General features: G+C 42.2%; 1 protein-coding gene across 1 annotated transcript in view; it reads left to right on the top strand.

The window, feature by feature from the left end:
* The first annotated feature begins 1,572 nt into the window (after positions 1-1,572).
* Positions 1,573-20,891, top strand: part of RNF139 (ring finger protein 139) — a 33,577-nt gene continuing 14,258 nt past the window's right edge. The window contains exon 1 of the mRNA XM_085604983.1: positions 1,573-1,914. Coding sequence (XP_085461109.1) covers positions 1,758-1,914 — 157 coding nt within the window. The 5' untranslated portion in view covers positions 1,573-1,757. The remainder of the gene's footprint in view (positions 1,915-20,891) is intronic.

Here is a 20,891-nt window from a genome sequence, read left to right on the forward strand (position 1 = left end):
TCTGGTTAGGTGGAATTTATACCTTGACACATTACTCCTAACAAGTGGTCGGTTATTGCTAAACTCCCCCACTCTCCACAAGTTAGTCCTTCGTCACCCTACAATGTTCTTCTTCTTCATTTCTCTTTACAAGATACCTCTTCCTCATCCCTCTTGCTCCTTACTTCCCCTCAGTACTTTCATGTCAACATTCTCCATTCTTGTCTTAGCCTCTCCTTCACTCCTCTTCATCCATTCTTCTTCCCCCTTCAGCGCTTCTCTGCCCTTCTCCTCAACCCTGACTCTTCTGCCTTCAGTCCTTTTATCACATGTGTGATGTGCAGCAATGCGGGGCAACTACGGCCTAAGCACATGGAGGCATACCCCAATAAAATACACCCGCACACTGTATGCTAGTTAGGTGGCGACTGGCCTCGTGCGACCACGCCCCCATTTATTAACTGCGCTCGGACCATGCCTGGCCCAAGCGCGTGGGTGCGACACATCCAGCACATGCCGGGTTAAACAACTGCACTGCGAACTCATTACATCATGCAGTCTTCTTCAGCCTCGCGTCCTCTCCCTTTGGCATTTTACTCTCCTTCACAAGCCCTCACCATTCGTTCTCTCTAATTTTGCTTACTCCATCTCCCCAACTGCTGTGAGAAACCCCAGCAAAATAGACACAATGGCTACCTTCAAGGGTTTTGGTAAATCCTGCAGTAAATTTCTAAGAAATGTAAATCATTTGTATAAGTTTTTCTTAAGCGTTTGTTGGTTTTATTTCGCATGGTTAATAAATATAAATTTTTGCTATTTTATTATCTTTTGCTGAGTGAGACCTCATGCTTTTCTTAAGCACGCAATGCTAGTTCCCACGATTTAGGCCACGCCCTACGTGGATTGACCACACCCCTATAACAGGTGTGCCACGCCTCTTTAGACTCCCCCATCATACTTAAAGCTGAGTCATGTTCTTTTCCTACCCGTTCTTGTGTTTGACTCTTTAATTTTCGTGCATATTCAAAGCTTCAGTATTTAACAAATCAGATGTAATTCAAAAGAAGAACCTGTGTGATCAACTGCTGCAATATAGCACGCACTGCTTTAGCCATGCTTCCTGATCACTCATAAACTATCTCAAAATGGCCACATTACACGTATGAAAAGGTGAAGTGTCATGACACATAAAAATACAGGCAGGTGCCGCAGGTGACTTTCTTTCACGTAAAAAATATGCGACCATTTTGGAATTGTACTTGTTTTGAAGGGCTAGGAAACCAACCCAGTCTTATCTATGTTATAGAAGGTGCTTACGTTATGAACTTAATTTCCTTTAAAGTCGCCGAGCCATAAAAACGTATCCTTTTTACTTGTACAAGTTAGTCCATGTCGTTTTTCTTTAGCGTATTGCTAATAAATGATCTATAATGCAAAGATATGTCATATTTAAATATTTCTGACGTTACACTTACTTCGAAAGTAGGTTTTACATATTAGAAGCTGTCTATGATAGGTAATAAACGCCCAAAGGTAAAATCATAATAACGTGTAGTACTCATGCTGAGGATTGACTTGTTTGTCCTTCGTTTGTGTCTAGGGGTGACAGGAGAACCAGGCTGCGCCCAATTATGGCGTCATGCGAGGTGAAGTCGGCGTTCCGGGCCTAGCAACTGCGGAAGGTGACAATATGGAGGCGGCCCGTCGGGCTGCGGGGGAGGTGGGCGGCACCGGGGAGTAGTCGTGTCGCTGCGGCTCTCCTTACCCCACCCGCTCCCATGGCGGCCGTGCCGCTGGGCGACCGGATCCGCGCCGTGCTGGACGTGGCGCTGCGGGTTCCCTGCATTTTCATCATTGACGCCATCTTCAACTCGTACCGTGACCCGAGTGCGGGTCGCCTGGACATCGCCGCCCAGATACTGCTGCGTCTCTTCGGTAAGCAGTGTTAACATCGGGTAGGAGAGAGTGAATGCCCGTCGGGGATAGGGGGCGATAGGTTCATCTGCCGACGTATTCAGACACACAAGCGCCGGGATAAATAATGCTCCTTGGATTGATAAACCAGGGGGCCGGTGTTGGCATGGGCGAGCACGGCCTAGGTCCAGGGAATCCAGCTTCAGCTGGGCGAAAATAAGTCTCCATTAAGGTCCGGTAAACAGCAGCACCCCTCTTCCTTGGCTCGGGTGATTTTGTTTAAAATGCTTCTTACTAATAGTTTATATTGTGCTGCAGGCGCTGTTTTCGCACCCTATCGGCCCTGTACCTTCACCCCACCCCCAATTATCTATATCCAACTTAATGTGGACACACATCAACACCCCCTCCCTAACCCAGCAAACGGTTGGGATCCAGCCTCACAGTGCTACTTTGTGTCCGAGCCAGGTGAACTGGGTAAGATGCGTGTGTAGAGACAAGTTGCTGATCTGATGTAACCAGCTGGAGTCTGGCCGGTGAAAAGCGTCTATTGTCACATTTTATTCACCAGCAGTAGCAAGGGTAGCAAATATCCTTCCGTCCCGGGCGCTGCTGGAGAAGGGGCCTGCTCATAACACTACAGCGGGTTTGTTCATATCACAGCAAGACTGCCTCGAGTTTTATGCAACAGTTTGCTGTTATGACTAGAGGGTATTTCTCAAACACCACCTTCATTGGCGTGAAAACGGGATGTATACTGTCTGTAGGTTATTTGACTTTTTCAATAGGGACCCAGGCCATCATCTTCTCTAGCTTACACCGACATCTTTTTGGCCCCCATCCTAGGTGTAGGGGCATTGTGGAGGCACATAACTCAAGGGGGGGGGGGGGGGGTGTAGTCTCACGGATTTGGATTTCTTTGTTTCCACGTGGTAAATCGGTCTTCGTATTTTCCTACATGCCAACGTTATACAACTGGGAAGTAGGAGTTTAAAAAAAGTAAATCAGGGGAATGCTTTCCCCCCCATTGACATATGTTGAACAAGGGGCAATTTCAGACAGGAAACTGGTAAAACAAACATTTTTGGCTTAAATAAACGGCAGTCTCACACGTGAATTAGAACTGTTGGCAGGTATTTCTTTTATAGTAAGCCCTCCTTCTATGCCGGAATAATCTCGTGTAAACGTTGGCACGTGGATCGACTGCTGACTTTTAATTTCAATTGTTTCATAATTAAGTTTTTGCATAGAATTCATAGACTAAAACATTTTTTGGGAAGTAAAGAGAACGATTCTAGGTTGTTTTTGAGAAATGCTTTGAAGTTATATGAAGAGCTTAGTGTTGCATGTTTTAGAAGCCAAAAGGGTAAATGATCTTAATGTTGTATCTGGAGCAGAAAGGTCAGAGGCACTAGGTGCATAAGAGTTCATTTATGATTTAAGACTAGAAATTATGTAAGTTCTGATTTGGTGAGCTAGTGAAAACTTGGGGAAACAAGATGGTGAATGAAAAGTATTATTACTTCGGGAAAAGCAGTGATTGCCTGGTACATGACGCCCTACTAGTAGAGGACTCGCCATTGTTCTTCTGTTAGATGACTGGCCGCTGTTGGGATAGTTTACAATTATGATTAATGTATATATGTATGCACCACTGTCCTTTTTCACAATCCTTCCTATACACCTATCACTTCACTCCTGTGCACCTGTTTTTAAAGAATATATCCATTTAGGATTTGTTTTCCATTGTATGTATTGATTTATTCAAATACTATGATTCAATTAAAGTAGACCCATTGTTTGGAAGGAATTCAAGGTGGTGTTTGACTTTGAGTAGATTCTATTGATTAATACGCTTTATCCATTTTTCTGTTTCATTTGATTTCCACTGGGACATATCTTTTTGTACCAGTGTATAAAGCTGGCTTTGTATATACCAGGGGTACTCACAAACTTTCTGACGGGGGCCAAAATTACAGTGTGGTTAGTGGCCGAGGGCTGCACTGGTAGGGGTGGAGTCAGAGGGGGTGGGATCAGTGGGGGGCGGAGCTACAGTAAAAAAAAACCTTACAATAAACTAAAGATAAGCTATCGCTGGGCCCATGTTTGTTTGCCTTTGGCCTTTCCAACCAACATGCTACCTTTCTGGACTGACTTTGCTCGGTGCAATCTAAGCGTCTATATGTGTAAATCCTTTGGGCAGTTTGTGCTGTTCACATTCCTTTGCACGTTTGTTTATAAATTAAAAATGAACAGCATAAATAGCAGGGCTCATTTATGGCTGAAGGAATTCTTTGCATAGCACTACATTGCGTCAGTAATGAGCTTGAACCCAGACTGACCTCTGGATTTATTGCAAGAGGCTGACTCGCGCCCCCTTGCCCGTCTTAGTACAATGTCAGCTTCACGTCAGTGTCCAGTTTGAAGAGCAGTTTTCAGTGCACGGCCTCTCCCGACACCACTGTAGTTCATGAAACTGTTGCACATACATGTTAAAGTCAGTCTCCGTCTGCACACATGCATAAGCATTATTAAAATGGTGGTAAGCTGAAAACCAGGACAGCACCGTCTTGTGAATTCGTCACCGAAAAACATACCTGTGCAGGCGAAGATTTTCCGGGCTGCTGTGAAGGTTCTCCGGGGCTGTGGGCTGGAAGGACGTCGTAAACAGGGACACAGGAAGCTCACCAAAAGGTCCTTTAAAAGTCAGCTGTAACTAGCACTAGTTACAGCTGACTTTTAAAGGGCCTGAGCTTCGCGCCCGTGTCCATGTGTGACGTCAGAGGCAGGCCAATGAGAGGCAAGCAGTCTGCAGAGACGATGGCCGCAGGAGGAAACGTTGTGAATGCGTATTCGCAACGTTTGCTCCTGCGGCCATCTTCCCTGTTTAGGAACTGCGGGCGGCAGAGTGTAATCCAGGGTTACTCGTACACTACACTGCATACACTACACTGTAATTGGTCCGCGGGCCGCCAATGAAGGCCGGGCGGGCCGCCAGCGGCCCGCGGGCCGTACTATGAGTAACCCTGGTATATACTATACCAAAGTTGGGCATAGTATGCAGAGTCTTGGGAGTCCCCAGAGGCATAACAGAGGCTAAATTATGTAAGTACTAACAGCTCTTTGTGGTATTGTGGGCGAGCAGTTAGGCTAATCCAGAGGGTGTGTTAAGTATTTATTGTATTCACGAAATCAAGGACTGATTACACACTCTCAAAGACAGAATCCAGACCAATTAGGTAAGTATTAAAAAAGCGATACTTATGTTTTATTTTAACTAAGGAGTTGGCACAGGTGAGTAAAATATGCTTCCAAATGCAAGACAGTTCAAGGAAATGCAGTTGTTTGAAATTCTAATTGTTACAGGTTTGTATATCAATTTAAAAATGCAGTTGGAATTAAGAAGTAAGTACTTTCTGATTACTTTTCAGTTACTTTTGGATTACTTTGAGTGCTGGGGGTGGTATGCCTAGATACCACACCATAGGTTCTCTACATACAAGGTAAGTACAACTTTTTATACTTTGCAATATAATTCTTTTTTCTTCATGCAACACAATTCAACAAGACAACTCTTAGGACCAACATCTCTTTACATGGGTTTCTATGGGGAAAAAGTGTTAGCGGTTTCACAGGTAAATACACCACTTATGAGGGTGAGTTTTGGGGGTTAGGACCAAGGTTCCCCAAGGTCTAGATGGGCATTCAAGATGCACTACCAGCCGCACTGGGGCGGCTGGGTGCAGAGTGCATGGGCCCAATGTTTGCCAATGAGGCTACGGAGACTTCGGTTAGGGACCACCGATGAGCAGGCCATTCGGTTGTGGGAGCAAAGCTCCTGGGGCTAAGGTCAGCACTGCAGGGGCCAACGACCAGTACAGGAGCTGCACCACCAGCGGCAATCTGGCGGTCGGGTGAAGGGTGCAAAACGGACGGCGCAGACCCTGTGCTTTCCAATGGAGACCTTTGGTTTCGAAAAGATGCAGGCTCGGGCAGGGAGGCTTCCTGAAGGCGACTACTGGCTGGAGAAGTAAGTTAGGATGTGGGAGGATGCCTGGACACTGCTGGTAGGGCCACCCAAGGTTGTGGGGCATCAGCTGCAGGGGTGTCTTCTGGTGTCAGGTTTTCTTACCTGCTCTGGGTGTGGTCGGGGTGAACCTTCAGGTTGAGGCTGCAAGCGTCATTTGGAGGCTTGAGGCAGGTTGGGGATCACCAAATCCCAGGTCAGGATCGCTGGGGGTAATCTCCTTGGGGAGTTGGGCCACTCAAACTCGGGCCGTGTCTGTCGGGTGCAGAATCTCGCAGTCGACAAAATCCGGATTCCGGAAGGGAGTCTGTTTGAGCAAATCCGGTGCTCACAGGAGACAGTCTGTAGGAAGTTCACAGGGCAGGTCCTCCGGGCTCTGTGGGATGCTGGCTGTTGGAGACTCCGGGGTTATTGCTATAGGCAGATCATAGACAGGACAGGCCGGTAGGGCTGGGGCCAAGGCAGTTGGTGTCCTCTTCTCCTTCCTGGTTCAGCACGGCTTTTCGGCCCTTCTTTATCCCTCGAATTTGAAGAGGCAATGTTCAGGGTCGCACCTAAATACTATATTTAGGGGCATTTAATGGTGTGTGCAGGTCTGGACCAATGGGTCCCTTCCTTGGTAGGAGCACGGTTTGTCTTTTTACGGATCACAATATGCATGGATGTATGTAGCACGGGTTTTGAGTTCAGGGCACGTCTCATGGGAAAACCTGTTTTCACAGGGGAGGTTGCACATTTCAGAGTATTGCATTTTTAATATGGGGCACAGCAATAAGACACAGTTGAAGGTATTGTTAAAAACGTTTCAACAGTACACATTTGTAACACATGGTTCTACTCTGATTCACATTGTAGTTACTCCTGAGAAAGGGCAATATTTGCCCAAAATGCATTGAGACTTAACTCTTTACGTTGGAGTATGCACAATTTTGAACCTCTGTGTGTCTGAGTAAAGCTTGGAAGGCACTTGTTGAACTTGAACAGAAATTGGAAACAAAAACCATGGATTACGTCTGGATCACTGATGGAATAAATTGGTTTACAAATGGATAAAGTTTGGAACTTTATTGGATGCTTCACAGACACATTTTGACTGAGCATCCTGGGTTGGGGTGCCTAATGAGTCTCCAGCATCTGTGAGATTTACATTCACACGCACAGACTTGATTGCGTTCCAGGATAGCATGCATCTAGTATAGCCTTGAGCATCGCAAATACATTGAAGGGCATGAAATGTCGGTGTGCATTTTACTATTTCAGATACACAGGGATGTGTGCCATGTCGACTCTTCACTGCACCAAAACACACAGCCTGCAGTGGCAGTGTGGGTGTGTTAAGGTGCAGGGCCTCTAAGGGGGGCACAATAGGTGCTTCAGCCCTAAGAGGCCTTCCCTGGTCACAGGGCCCTTGGTACCCATGATATCTTTTTCAAGGGCTTACCTGCGGCCAGGGATGTGCCGCCAATTGTGGATACAAAGGTACAGTCTTGGGAAAGAGCACAGGCCCTGGTAACCTCATTGGCAGGGACCTAGGGCGTATCAAGTCAGATTGCATCTGATGTCATTCAAAAAGTGGGGGGTAACCATGCAAAAAGGGGCACTTTCCTACATGCCGCATAATCAGTAGGAAGTCAGACCGCAGAGCTGGCAGCAGTATGGCTGTCTGAGCTTGAACTTTCAGGAGCACCCACGACATCGGAATGCTGTTAGTGTCTTAAATAACTAGATATTTTACAGTGTTGTTTTTCTTGGCAACTGCACAGATTGTTGAAGGGCAGGTATGAGAAATTTCAGTCCCAGCTCCCTCTCCTTTTATCCTTGTCTTTTAGACTTCAGAGAACAGTTCTGTGTTTCAGAGCAGTATGGGATACATAGATTTGTAGTTCTGGCTTCTGAGTGCAATTGGTGCTCTAACATATGTTATTAAAATAAGCTTTCATAGTACTGCTAAGAGAGGAGCCTGGGCTCCACACATGTTGGTCTCCTTGTGTAAAGGATTTGGTTATGCTAAATTTGTGCCTTCACTAAAAAGACTGATTATATTGTACATTTTGGCTTGTGTTAAAGTTTAAACACTGTACAGCAGGACTGAGTTTGTTATGGTGGCAAGCCCACAATCATGGCTGTAGGCGTAAACCAATATGACATAACAGGCCGCAGGCCCAGCTCTCTTCGTGCTCCTGCACCGCTCTGCTTCCTCCCCTTTTTTCTGAGTGCTTTCCACTGCTTTTGCCTTGTGTTTTTTTTTTTTTTTACTGTGTTGTCCTTCCTCTCCCCTGTTTTTCTGAGTGCTCCACCCTGCCTCGGTTTTTCATTGCTTTGTCCTTCCGCACCCCCCCCCCCCTATTTTTCTTGGCGGTCTCTTTGCTTTCCCCTTGTTTTTTTCTGCTTTCTCCTTCCTTTCCTCCTTTTTTTTGCAAGTGCTTTTCCTGGTTTTCCCTCTTTTTATCACTGCTTCTTTTTTTATCTCCTCGTTTGATGCTCCTGTCTGCTGCCAGTTTTCCTGCCTAGCCTTCCCCTCCGCCCGTCCTTTCTCCCAGGACCTACTTAATGGAGACAGCAGCGTGATCTCATTGAGCAGGGCTCAAGCTCAGCTCTCCCGTGCTGCTGCACCACACTGCTTCCTCCCCGTTTTTCTGAGTGCTTTCTCTTGGTTATGTCTCTTTTTAAAAAATTTATTTTGAACTTCTTTCTCATTTCTTTCCTTCTGTTTTTGAGTGCTTTCTCCTGCTTTTCCCTTGTTTTTGAGTGCTTTCTCCTGCTTTTCCCTTGTTTTTGAGTGCTTTCTCCTGCTTTTCCCTTGTTTTTGACTGCTTTTCCCTTGTTTTTGACTGCTTTCTCCTGCTTTTCCCTTGTTTTTGACTGCTTTCTCCTGCTTTTCCCTACGTTTTTGACTGCTTTCTCCATCCTTTCCCCACGTTTTTGAGTGCTTTCTCCTGCTTCATTTTTACTGCTTTCTCCTTCCACTCCCCGTTTTGAGTGCTTTCTTGTTCCTCGTTTATTGCTGGTTTCTCCTTCCTTCCCCCGTTTTTCTGAGTGCTTTCTCCTGCCTTTGCCTTGTTTTTTTAACTGCTATCTCCATGAAGCAGCTAACCACTCCAGCTCCTTGAGACACACTCTGGTGATTTGTCGCGCTTTAAAAAGATTGATTGACTTTCTATGATAAAGGCACTAGGTCTGGCATATTTATTGTGTACAGCTTTATTTAGAGTGAATAGGCATTCAAGTGTGGATTGTTATGGCTGTGTATTAATGTCTTCCTTACAGATATAGTTTGTAACATGGAATCTCAGATTACAATAGTAGCTAATGGTTCTTGTGTTGGTTACTCTGTGTGACTAACCTTGGCTATAAGTTTGCTCTGTGAGAAGCTTTGTTAGGCCATTTTAGGACAGAAAGTAATTTGCTTAGCCAATGCTAATTATGTAGGCTTTTCTTATATTATGTATGTCTGGCTCGGCCTTGTGAAAAAACTTACACTCAAAATTGTAGTCTTGAGTTGGTTATAGCGACAAGCTATAGGCCTGAGTGGTGCACTATTGTGAAACGTTGGCCCAACCTGTAAATAGTAAAAACAATTTGTTAAAGCCAGTAAGCCTTTACGAGTTGGTTGTTGTCATATTGTTTTACAGGCTATAGAAAAGTATTTTGTTACATGTAATCTCGCAGATTACCATAGTAGACGGGGGCTATGACAACACACTCTGACAAACCCTGATGGTTTTCACTGTGATGATTTTTGTTAGGCCGTGTTAGGAGTGGTTGTATATTGATTTGCTAGCTGAATTGTTCTACATATTGGTAGTATTTTAATTGTATTTATGATGCTTGCCAGTTTATGTGCACTTGAATAGCTCGGTGTTGAGTAAGGTGTGAAACAAGTGGTAAAAGCTTCACCAGTTCCTTGGGAATAGTCATGCCAGATTTCATAGATTTGATCTTTTTATTTTTAAACATTATGACCAAGCCAGTAGGCCTCATTTAATAATTGTGAAAAGTATTTGTTAAAGATAATAGGCTTTTAAGGATTAACTTTTATCACACTGTGCTTAAACTTGTAGCCAGGTTTTTTGTTACATGGAATTTCACATATAACTTTATTGGGCAAGGTTTTTGGTGTTCGTGATCCACCTGAACAGATCTCGGGGATGAAGATATGAACTACAATAATCCTTGTAAGGTCCTCTTATGACCGATAGTATTTTGCTTTCACAACAGTAATTTTATATACTTTTACACTTGTATGACTGTATGCTGGATAGTTGCCTTGTGGAAAGTTTATGCTCACTACAGTAGGCATGAATTGTTAGGGTGACAAACCAGTGATAACGGCTACAGTCTTGATTTGTGTGCAGAGAAATGTTATGCCAGATGCCAGTGGTCTGGCCTGTTTATTATGAAACATTATTACAAAGGCAGTAGGCCTGGCTTATTTATTGTAAGAAGCAAAAGGTAAAAACATTTTACAGTGGAATATCAGATTTTTCAGGTTGTACAAAGGTATTTGGTTACATGTAATTTCATATACTATAATATGCAAGGATTATGGAGTTGGTCACCCGTTCTGACAAACCCTGGGGGCAGAATTTCACTGTGGTGATTCTTGTTGGGCACTCTAGAGAGGGACCTTATATTGTTTTGCATTTGTAATTTTGTACATATTTGTAGTTTTATAAATGCATGCTTGATCGTTGGTAGTGTATGGGTGCTTCAGTAGGCCTGTGTGTGCATTATGCCAAGCCATTGGTAAAGGCTAGCGACTTTATCGGTTCACTGGGAAAAGTTATGTCACATTCCTTAGTTGGGATCTGGTTATAATAGAAAGTTGGGACCAAGTATGGTTGACTTATTGTGAAAAAAATGTGTTAAAGGCAATATGTTTTTAAGGGTTGATTGTTTGTTTGGTACAGTGTACTAATGCTTGCAGGTGGTGTTTTGTTACAGGGAATGTTGCAGTGTACTGTATTTGGCAGGTGTTTAGGTGTTGATCATCCACCTGAACAAACCATGGGGATGGGAGATTTGTACATTGTCTATCCATCTTGGTATCTATTAGCAGGTATTTTATATTGTTTTAACAACTGCATCTTGTACTTATTTGTCATTTTATTTGGCAATCCTGATGGTTGCCTTGGGGGAAGGCTTATGTCCAACATAGTCTGAGTTGGTTATGGAGACAAGCCAATGATACATGTTATATGCCCAATTATTTATAATGAACATTTACAATAAAGACAGAGCTCTAATATTAAATGTGAAAAGCATGTGTTCAAATCTATAGGCATTTAAAAGTAGATGGTTATTATGCTGTATTAAAACCTACAGATAGGTATTTTGTTTCAATGAATTTTGCAAATTACCATGTTTTGGTGTTGGGTACCCCATATTACAAACTTTTAAAATATATAAGATATCTGCTGTTGGAATTCTTGTTAGGTGCTCTGAGAAGAGCTAGTATAGCTAGTCTAAATCAAGACTTCTGCCAGAATCCTTGCCACTCTATTTCAGAACTCTTGCTTTTTAAGAACTCTTGCTTTTTAAAAATTGCACTATCGCCGTATTTTTAAACTCGCATGTTTTAATGAGAAATGGAAATGAATTTGATTGCTGTACCTTTCCGGGCTGGCGACCAGGTCACTCCTGGTACCTGCCTTAACCTATAGGAGAGCGTGATCTCTGTTGGAGGGGGGCGTAGCCCTTGACACCAGCACAGGCTACAAATCAATGTCGGTGGCACGCCTAAGCCAAGCCCATCCACGCCGGGGCATGCTACCATGGACAAAATCACTCGTACACAGCAGCTAGCCTCAAAAGCATGGCACCAAACCATCTGCAACCGCTTGAATCTCGCACGAGGCAAACTCTGCAAAACTTATAGATCCTTAAGACTAATCTAAGACTAATCCTCTTCCATTCACCGACTTCCCAGAGGTGGACGGGCAGTCTATGGGTCTGTCTAGCTCAGCTAGTACCGCCACACATAATTCGCTAGTAAAAAACCTTAACAATATGTATCTGAATACGCGTTCCTTGGTCAAGCATCAGTTAGAAATCTATAATATTTTGGTCACTGAAGCTCCCGATATGCTTTTTTTAGCGGAAACTTGGCTCACAGAGGAATCCTCTCCTGAGATACTAGCTGCACTCCCCGATAATTACTCTTTCTCGCAAACTAATAGACCCTCAGGGAAAAGAGGGGGGTAGTGGCTGCTATTGTCAAAAAAGAGCTCTCTCCTCATCCTGCCCCATTTTGAAATTCCGGCAGTTGACAACTCAGTCATCAAATTGGATTTGCACTACAGTACACTTATATGTGTAGTTCTGTACAGACCTCCCACAGCAATGCCTGACTTCCCTAAAGTCTTAGCAAACTATATCGCGACCTTGACCACTGATTACGATCAAGTCCTGGTTGCTGGAGATCTGAACTATTGGGCTAATGAGACAGACGAGGGAACGCTCTCTAGAGAACTCACGGAGTCCCTTACACATTTATTCTTCGACACATTTATTCTCCTACGCATGTTAAAGGCCATACCCTTGATCAAGTATGGTCTACCAACATTATTTTGAATAATCTGGTCGTCTAACCTTGTGTATGGTCAGACCATTTTATCATCAGCTTTACGCTGACCAATTTGCCATCGCCGAAACACCTTCCCTGTCAAAAAAGCATTTTCAGAAATTGGAAGCGTATGAACCTGAATGCATTTATAGACACATTGTCCTGTGCACATCCTGCCTTAATATGCGAATTGGAGAGCTGTGAAAAGGAGATTACTTATTGGCAAATGAAAGCCTTTAATATTCATTCTCCCCCACTGACCAAAACGTCTCGCCTAAGGCAACATGAAGCATCTAAATGGTTTACCAAGGAACTGAAAATCCAAAAGCTTCATGTTCGCCAAGCTGAACGGAAGTGGCGCAAATCGTATCTAGTGGAGGATGAATTGACATATACCTCAAAATTGTATATGTATAAAAATGCTATATTGGAGGCTAAGGGAACCTTTTTCACGAATAAGGTCCTCTTTTTCGGAGAACAGCTCCAAAGAAATTTTCAAGGGCGTGAAAGAGCTGTCTAATCCTAGCAGTGTGACTCCGTCCGTCACGGCTAATCGGGATCTCTGCAACGTCTTGAACTCTTTTTTTCATTACTGAAATTAGGAAAATTCAACACTCCATTGTTTCTAACAACTTGAATACAGAACCTAGTCTGGCCCTCCTCAACCCATCCTCCCTTAATATTTTCCCTAAATTTAAAGACAGAAAACCTTTCCTAGACCTTGTTATGAAAATTAAGTCTGGCTCCCCTAAGGAAGACTGCCCCATTAACATAATCAAATCAAACATATTAAGGTAATCTATTGGGCATTTCCTGATATTATCTTTGAGTTCCTAAATCTGTCCCTGTCTCATGGCGCTGTACCGCTGGCCTTAAAGGAAGCAGTGGTCATCCCGCTACAAACAAAGTATGGTGTGGATCCGAAAAAATTGGAGATCTATAGGCCTATATCGTTACTCCCTTTCCCTGCTAAACTACTGGAGGCTCATGTAGCCTCTTGTCTCAGTACTTTTCTAGAAGCAACCAGCTTTTTGGATACCCACCAGGCGGACTTTCGCCCCGGGCACTCAACTGAATCTGTGATTCTGTACATCATGGATGACCTCAAAAAACATGCGGACATTGAGTGCTCTCAGGCTCTGTTCCCTCTCGACCTATCTGCGGCATTTGATACTGTAAACCACAAAACTCTGTTGAAGCGAATAGCCGCAGCAGGTCTCGGGGGTCCAGTTTTGGATTGGTTTAGATCCTATTTAGAGGACCGCAGTCTGTGTGGCTCTCTCCTTTCAAATCTAACATGGTAGAAGTGAGTTGTGGTGTCCCGCAGGGCTCTGCTCTTTCACCAATCCATATATATATATATATATATATGTGTATATTTATATATATATATGTGTGTGTGTGTATATATGTGTGTGTATATATATGCATGTGTGTGTGTGTGTATATGTGTGTGTGTGTATATATATATATATATATATATATATATATATATATATATATATATATATATATATATTCACTGAAAAAACCATAGGTTTCACACACGTTATAGTTAGGAATTAGCATTTAAAAAACCTTAGAAATTCAGTGAAAAAACCATAGGTTTCACACATGTTATAGTTAGCTGGACATTTTACTCGTAAAAAACCAATGAAATTGCCCCGTTATAGTTAGTTCAGCTAACTATAACTCGCGCGCCCGCAATGCACTGCTGATGACGTCACATATTACATCACTCATGACATGGTCAGTGACATCACTCATGACATCACTGATGACATCTCAAATGACATCACTGATGACATCACTGATGACATCATCCAGTGAATGTGTGTTTTTCTGAAAATTAAATATGTTTTATATATGTATATCTCAAGGTTGATAGAAGAATAAATGGGTATATTACTGTCTAAATGGATGATTTCTTTTTGAAAAATTGATTGTGTAACTGACTGATTAAGTGTATCATGGTGAATACATGGCTTAGTGAGTAATATTTAAATATGTAAATATCTGTATCATTTTTTCACTTTGTGTATAAGTGGCTGCATGGGTTGGTGAGTAGCTACATGGGTGGCTATATAGGTTATTAGTTGGTTTTTTTGAGTATTAGTCTGAGTGTCTGCATGGTTCGGTGGGGGGTATGACGTAGTGCATAGGTGCATGAATGAGTGACTCACTGTTTGTATGTGTTGAACAGAGCATGTGTGCAGGACTGCATGGGTGGATGCGTGTGTGTATTGGTGTGTTAGTGAGTGAATGACTGTCTGAATAGTGTCTTTATGAGTAACTACATATGTTTTAAACTAGTATATGTGACTATTGGTGTATATATGTGAGTATATGTGAGAGGGAGAGATTGAGAGTTCCTGTATGAATAAGTATGTGTTTCTATAAGTGATTGTTTAAAAGACTAAGTATGTGTAAGTTTCCGTAGAAGTAAGTGTGGTGGTGTGTGTATAACTGTATATACAGGTGAATGTATGTTTGATTCTTTATTAGCATGAGTGACTATGTGTGTGAGTAACTCTATGGATGAGTGGCATTATGTAACAGGATGTATAGGTGTATGAGTACATATGATGAGTGAGTACATGTATGAGTGACTGTATAGGACTGTTGGTGAATGAGTGGATGTGTATGTTGATCTTAGAATTACTGAAGAGGTTGTTGTAACTGGTATTGGTATGTCCATTGTTTTGAAAATTTTAGTCTCTATTTTTGAATGTGTGTATCAAAGCTTATATTAAGGTGAGAGGAGGTCTGCCACTCTATCACAAGGATGATGTCATCAGTGATGTCATCAGTGATGTCATTTGAGATGTCATCAGTGATGTCATGAGTGATGTCACTGACCATGTCATGAGTGATGTAATATGTGACGTCATCAGCAGTGCATTGCGGGCGCGCGAGTTATAGTTAGCTGAACTAACTATAACGGGGCAATTTCATTGGTTTTTTACGAGTAAAATGTCCAGCTAACTATAACGTGTGAAACCTATGGTTTTTTCACTGAATTTCTAAGGTTTTTTAAATGCTAATTCCTAACTATAACGTGTGTGAAACCTATGGTTTTTTCAGTGAATTTCTAAGGTTTTTTAAATGCTAATTCCTAACTATAACGTGTGTGAAACCCATGGTTTTTTCAGTGAATTTGCAAGGTTTTTTAAATGCTAATTCCTAACTATAACGTGTGTGAAACCCATGGTTTTTTCAGTGAATTTGCAAGGTTTTTTAAATGCTAATTCCTTACTATAACGTGTGTGTAACCCATGGTTTTTTCATTGAATTTGCAAGGTTTTTTAAATGCTATTTTTTTTTTTTATTCTTCATTTTTTTCAAACATATTTTTAATTTAATTTTCTTTCATTTTATAAAGACTATGCTTAAATTTTTAAAATCCTTAAATATTTTTTTTTAATATATTTTTTTAAAATAAACGTAAAATTTATTACCAGATTATTTTTTTTTTTTATTATTTTTTTTTTAGTACGCGTACCGTAAGCTCACGGTAAGCGTACGGTTTACGCAACGTCCGTAATCTATCTACGCTGCTTGCGTATAGTTACGCAATTTGCGTAGCCGCACGTACTGCGCGTGGGACGCGTGCGCGCTTACGCCACACGCGCACGTTACGCGGAAGTGCCGGAGAGTGACTGTTATGCGCATGCGCGGAAGCGCGTGTCTTTTTTACGCGCACGCGTACTTTTTGCCGTAAGCGTACCGTAAGCGCACCGTAAGCGCACCGTAAGCGTACGGTAGGTCATGTGATCATGAAACACAACTTTTGATTGGTTGAAAGTACTTTCAGTTCTAGAACTCTCCTACACCACACCCATTCCCCTCATTTCTGCTTGTGATCCCTTGGGAGAAGGAGCTGGTTTGTCTTTGGGATACGATGGCAGAACAGCAGAGCTCTTCTGAGAGTGAGGCTAGCACCAGCAGCACTGTCTTGAGGCAGAGAGCGAGGAAAGTAAAGCCTTCTTATGTTTGGGATTATTTTACTTTTCCAGAAGGCCAGCAAAAGGTGAATGCACCCTTAGTTACTTGCAAGCTGTGTAAGCGTGTACTTTCTAGAGGTAATCCTAACAGGAAGTATTCCTTTGGGAATCACACCATGAAGAGACACCTCCAGGATGTACACAGAAGGACACATGGTCATCTTTTTGGAGGTAACTCTTCAGAAAGACGAGCCAGTACATCCACAGCAGCTCAGCCTGGACCATCACCTGCAGGGCTTACTCCTTCTTCTGCAGGTCAGGTGAGCCCTTCATCTGTGGGGGGGAGAATCTCCTTTTGCTGGCCCTCTGGAAATGAACCTTCGATTTCGGAAGGTTGATATTCATTGCACATTTTGTAAAGGTCTAATTTGTCATAGGGAGACCAGTGTTTCCCTAGTGAACAACAAAATAGATCAGCACATTTGTAGCTTTGAATGATTTTCCCATGCTTCCTTTCCTCTGTCCCTGCATGAACACAACGGTTCTTTTAAGAGCCAACCTTATCTTCCATCTTTTTTTTACTTGTTTTTAAAAACTTTTTTTTTTTTTTTTTACCGTACGCGTACGGTAAGCGTACCTTTTTTTTATTTTTTTAAAAAAAAACACTAAAAATCATTTATCACATTATAAAGTCCTTGAGAGACTACAATTTTTATTATTGACTTACCATACTCACTCAAAAAAATATTTATTCATTTGTTTTTTTAAAAAATAGTTTTTAAAATGGTTGTAGTTTCCGAAAATTTTCTATATCGATCTGAAAATAAAGAAAAAAGTATTAATATTTTTAAACCATTTAATAATACAGTACACATATTTACATTTTTTACCAAAAAATATTTTTGCCTTATTTTTGCTGTTTTCAGAATAAATTGCATTTCACTATTAATTGTGAAAGCAATTGCATTCAGCCTTAGTGATGCTGAATGTATTTGCATTACAGACTTAAACCTGAAAACCCCACTGGCTTGTAAATACTGTGCATGACTATACACGGCAAGGACATGGGTGTGTGCTAAGCCTCTGCTTCTTCCCCCAATAATTCGCTCCCCCTTTCCATCTAATGCAACTGTGAAATCACCAGAGCAAGACGCAATAAATCTCTGCCTATAATTCTTCTATGCACACAGAGTCATGTTTTCACATTAGTCCCACAACGAAATTTCTTTGCCAATTTGAAAGCACACTTACTGCTCTTTTTTTTTTCGGGCCAAGTGAAAATCTCTTTTTACAATTTGAAATCACTTTTACAGACTGACACATTATGAAACCACTATTTTTGATTTATTTAATTGCACGTGTCCAAGCTGTTTTTTTTTAAGACCACCACCATGTGCATTCTCTGTGACTGCCTACACTCCACCAAGGGCAACCAGCCTTAGTGATGCTGAATGTATTTGCATTACAGACTTAAACCTGAAAACCCCACTCGCTTGTAAATACTGTGCATGACTATACACGGCAAGGACATGGGTGTGTGCTAAGCCTCTGCTTCTTCCCCCAAAAATTCGCTCCCCCTTTCCATCTAATGCAACTGTGAAATCACCAGAGCAAGACGCAATAAATCTCTGCCTATAATTCTTCTATGCACACAGTCATGTTTTCACATTAGTGCCAAAACGAAATTTCTTTGCCAATTTGAAAGCACACTTACTGCTCTTTTTTTTTTTCGGGGCAAGTGTAAATCACTTTTACACACTGACACATTATGAAACCACCATGTGTAACTACAACAAAAACAATTCCCATTTCTATTATTCATTTCTTAAGTTACCACATACATCCCCTCTCAAACTGTAAACTCACCTTTAAAATTAGTTAGTTGTGAAAGAAATGTGACACTCAAACAGCAGATTATCAGAGCCAGGATCTCTGTTCTGTTCACCTCTCTCCTCTCAGCAGAACCAGATAATGGCAAACTTTCCCTCTATTTTTCCACACATATACATGTAAGTTTCAAATCTCAGTGCTTCCCCCTTTTTTTCACATGTATTCACACATTTCTATTGGTTGAAAACCAACCCTTTTCCAAAAGTACCCTGCCCCCAACTTGACTTCTGCCTAGTACCCTTCCCCCAACTTGACTTCTGCCTGCTACCATAGCAACAGCTCATGGAACACTGCTGTGTGCAGTTAGGTCAGAAGTTCGACACACAATGTTTCAATTCCACAGAGCAAGAGTGCTTGACTTTTCAAACCTTACAGCAAATCCATAGTACTGTTCTTTGGTTACACATTTTTTTGTACCAATACAAAACATGCTTCTATTAATTTTCACATACAGCCTAGTTTTTATTCTAGAATGGTATGAAACAGCCAATCAGTTCTTTTTGTTTTAAAAAAATATGTATGCCTCCATTTCCAAACTGTCTTTCTTTTCTTATTGCCATTCTACTGAAAGACACCTCCTGAGTGCATCCAGTTCTCCTTTGAAGATGTTCACAGTGTGGATTGTAGGGCACAGCTATGTCTTCTGGAGTGAAAAGTTTGCAGAGAAAACAGATATGGTGAGAGACCTTGCTTTGCCAAATGTAGACATTAAATGGATTGGTCAGAGAGGGTTAAAGTGGCACCAATTGATGCCATTGGTGAAATCCTTCATTCAAATCCAACACCCTGACCTCATAATAGTGCACTGTGGTGGCAATGACCTAGGCACTTTGACTGGGGTAGGTCTGGAAATGCTTATGAAGGACACCTTTGCACAACTGTTTACACTTTTCCCTAAAACTGCCTTTGTGTTTTCCAACATATGCCAAAGGCAAAAATGGAACTGGTCCAATCATTTCTGTCCACAGATTGACAAAGCAAGAAAGCACGTCAACAAATCTGTTTCTGCTCTCCTCCGTGACTATGGTATGGGTGCCATTTACCACAACAACTTGCGTTATGACATGCAAGACATTTATAGAGGAGATGGTGTGCACTTCAATGATGAAGGGAACAGAGTCTTCCTCTTGAACCTTAGACTCTGCATCGGTACTTACTTGTAGGTACCACTAAAAAAATGACTTCATAAACACAACAGCTCTTTTTAGAGCTCCCTAATTTCTAAACTCTTAAATCTGCTTTTCATTTATCTATTTTTTTTTTTTTTTACCGTACGCTTACCGTAAGCTTACCGTACGCGTACCCCGTGATTTTTTTTTAAATCAATAAATGTTTTTTTTGTACTTTTCTGTCCTTCTTTGACCCCCTTACAAATGTTAGGGGGTCTGTAACTCTCCTCATTGCCCCCTTTCCTTGTTTTCACTCTTTTTTTTCAGAGTGAAATACACAAAATGGCGGCCGCCGCTTCCTGGTTTCGACCGATTCGAATGTTTACTAAGATCTAACAGCCAATCAGAATCGCGCTCGCGCACGCCGCCGTACGCTTACCGTAAGCGTACGGTAAGCGTACCGTAAGCGGGCTCAGATATATATATTGATTTAAAGGCTATTTTCTCAGAATCTACTGAACAGATTTACACCAAACCTACAAAAGGCACTTCCTTGACCTGAGGACTACCTCTCTGCCAAATTTCTAGTAATTCTGTTCAGCCGTTCGGGCTGTAGCCCTGTCTAAAGGTCCTATGGAAAAATGCATGGGAAAAACGCGTTTTGGGACCCCCCTTTTATCTCAGCCCCCGCTTGACGAATCCCCCCGAGACTTTCAGGGTAGGAGCGGAGCGTAGCGCCCCACCTATTTTGAGAAATTCGCGAGGATTCGTCGACCGGCGCCAAAGTTATTCAAAATAGAATGTTGAGGTTTTCCTATGGAAACGTGGTCCTAACTATAACTACCTACTGGCGACCGCCAGTAGGTAATAATTACCTATTGGCGGTCGCCAGTAGGTAGTTATAGTTAGGACCCCTTTTCCATAGGAAATCCGCAACATTCTATTTTGAATAACTTTGGCGCCGGTCGATGAATCCTCGCGAATTTCTCAAAATAGGTGGGGCGCTACGCTCCGCTCCTACCCTGAAAGTCTCGGGGGGATTCGTCAAGCGGGGGCTGAGATAAAAGGGGGGTCCCAAAACGCGTTTTTCCCATGCATTTTTCCATAGGACCTTTAGACAGAGCTACAGCCCGAACGGCTGAACAGAATTACTAGAAATTTGGCAGAGAGGTAGTCCCTATGTCAAGGAAGTGCCTTTTGTAGGTTTGGTGTAAATCTGTTCAGTAGATTCTGAGAAAATAGCCTTTAAATCAATATATATATCTGAGCCCGCTTACGGTATGCTTACCGTACGCTTACCGTACGGTGGCGTGCGCGAGCGCGATTCTGATTGGCTCTTAGATCTTAGTAAACATTCGAATTGGCCGAAACCAGGAAGCGGCGTCCGCCATTTTGTCTCTCGCACTGAGTGTTACATCAGTAAAAAAACTATTTTGGCAACATGAAATTATAAAATCGAAATA

The sequence above is a fragment of the Triturus cristatus genome, chromosome 5_1 (genome assembly GCF_964204655.1).
Source record: "Triturus cristatus chromosome 5_1, aTriCri1.1, whole genome shotgun sequence".
NCBI lineage: Eukaryota > Metazoa > Chordata > Amphibia > Caudata > Salamandridae > Triturus > Triturus cristatus.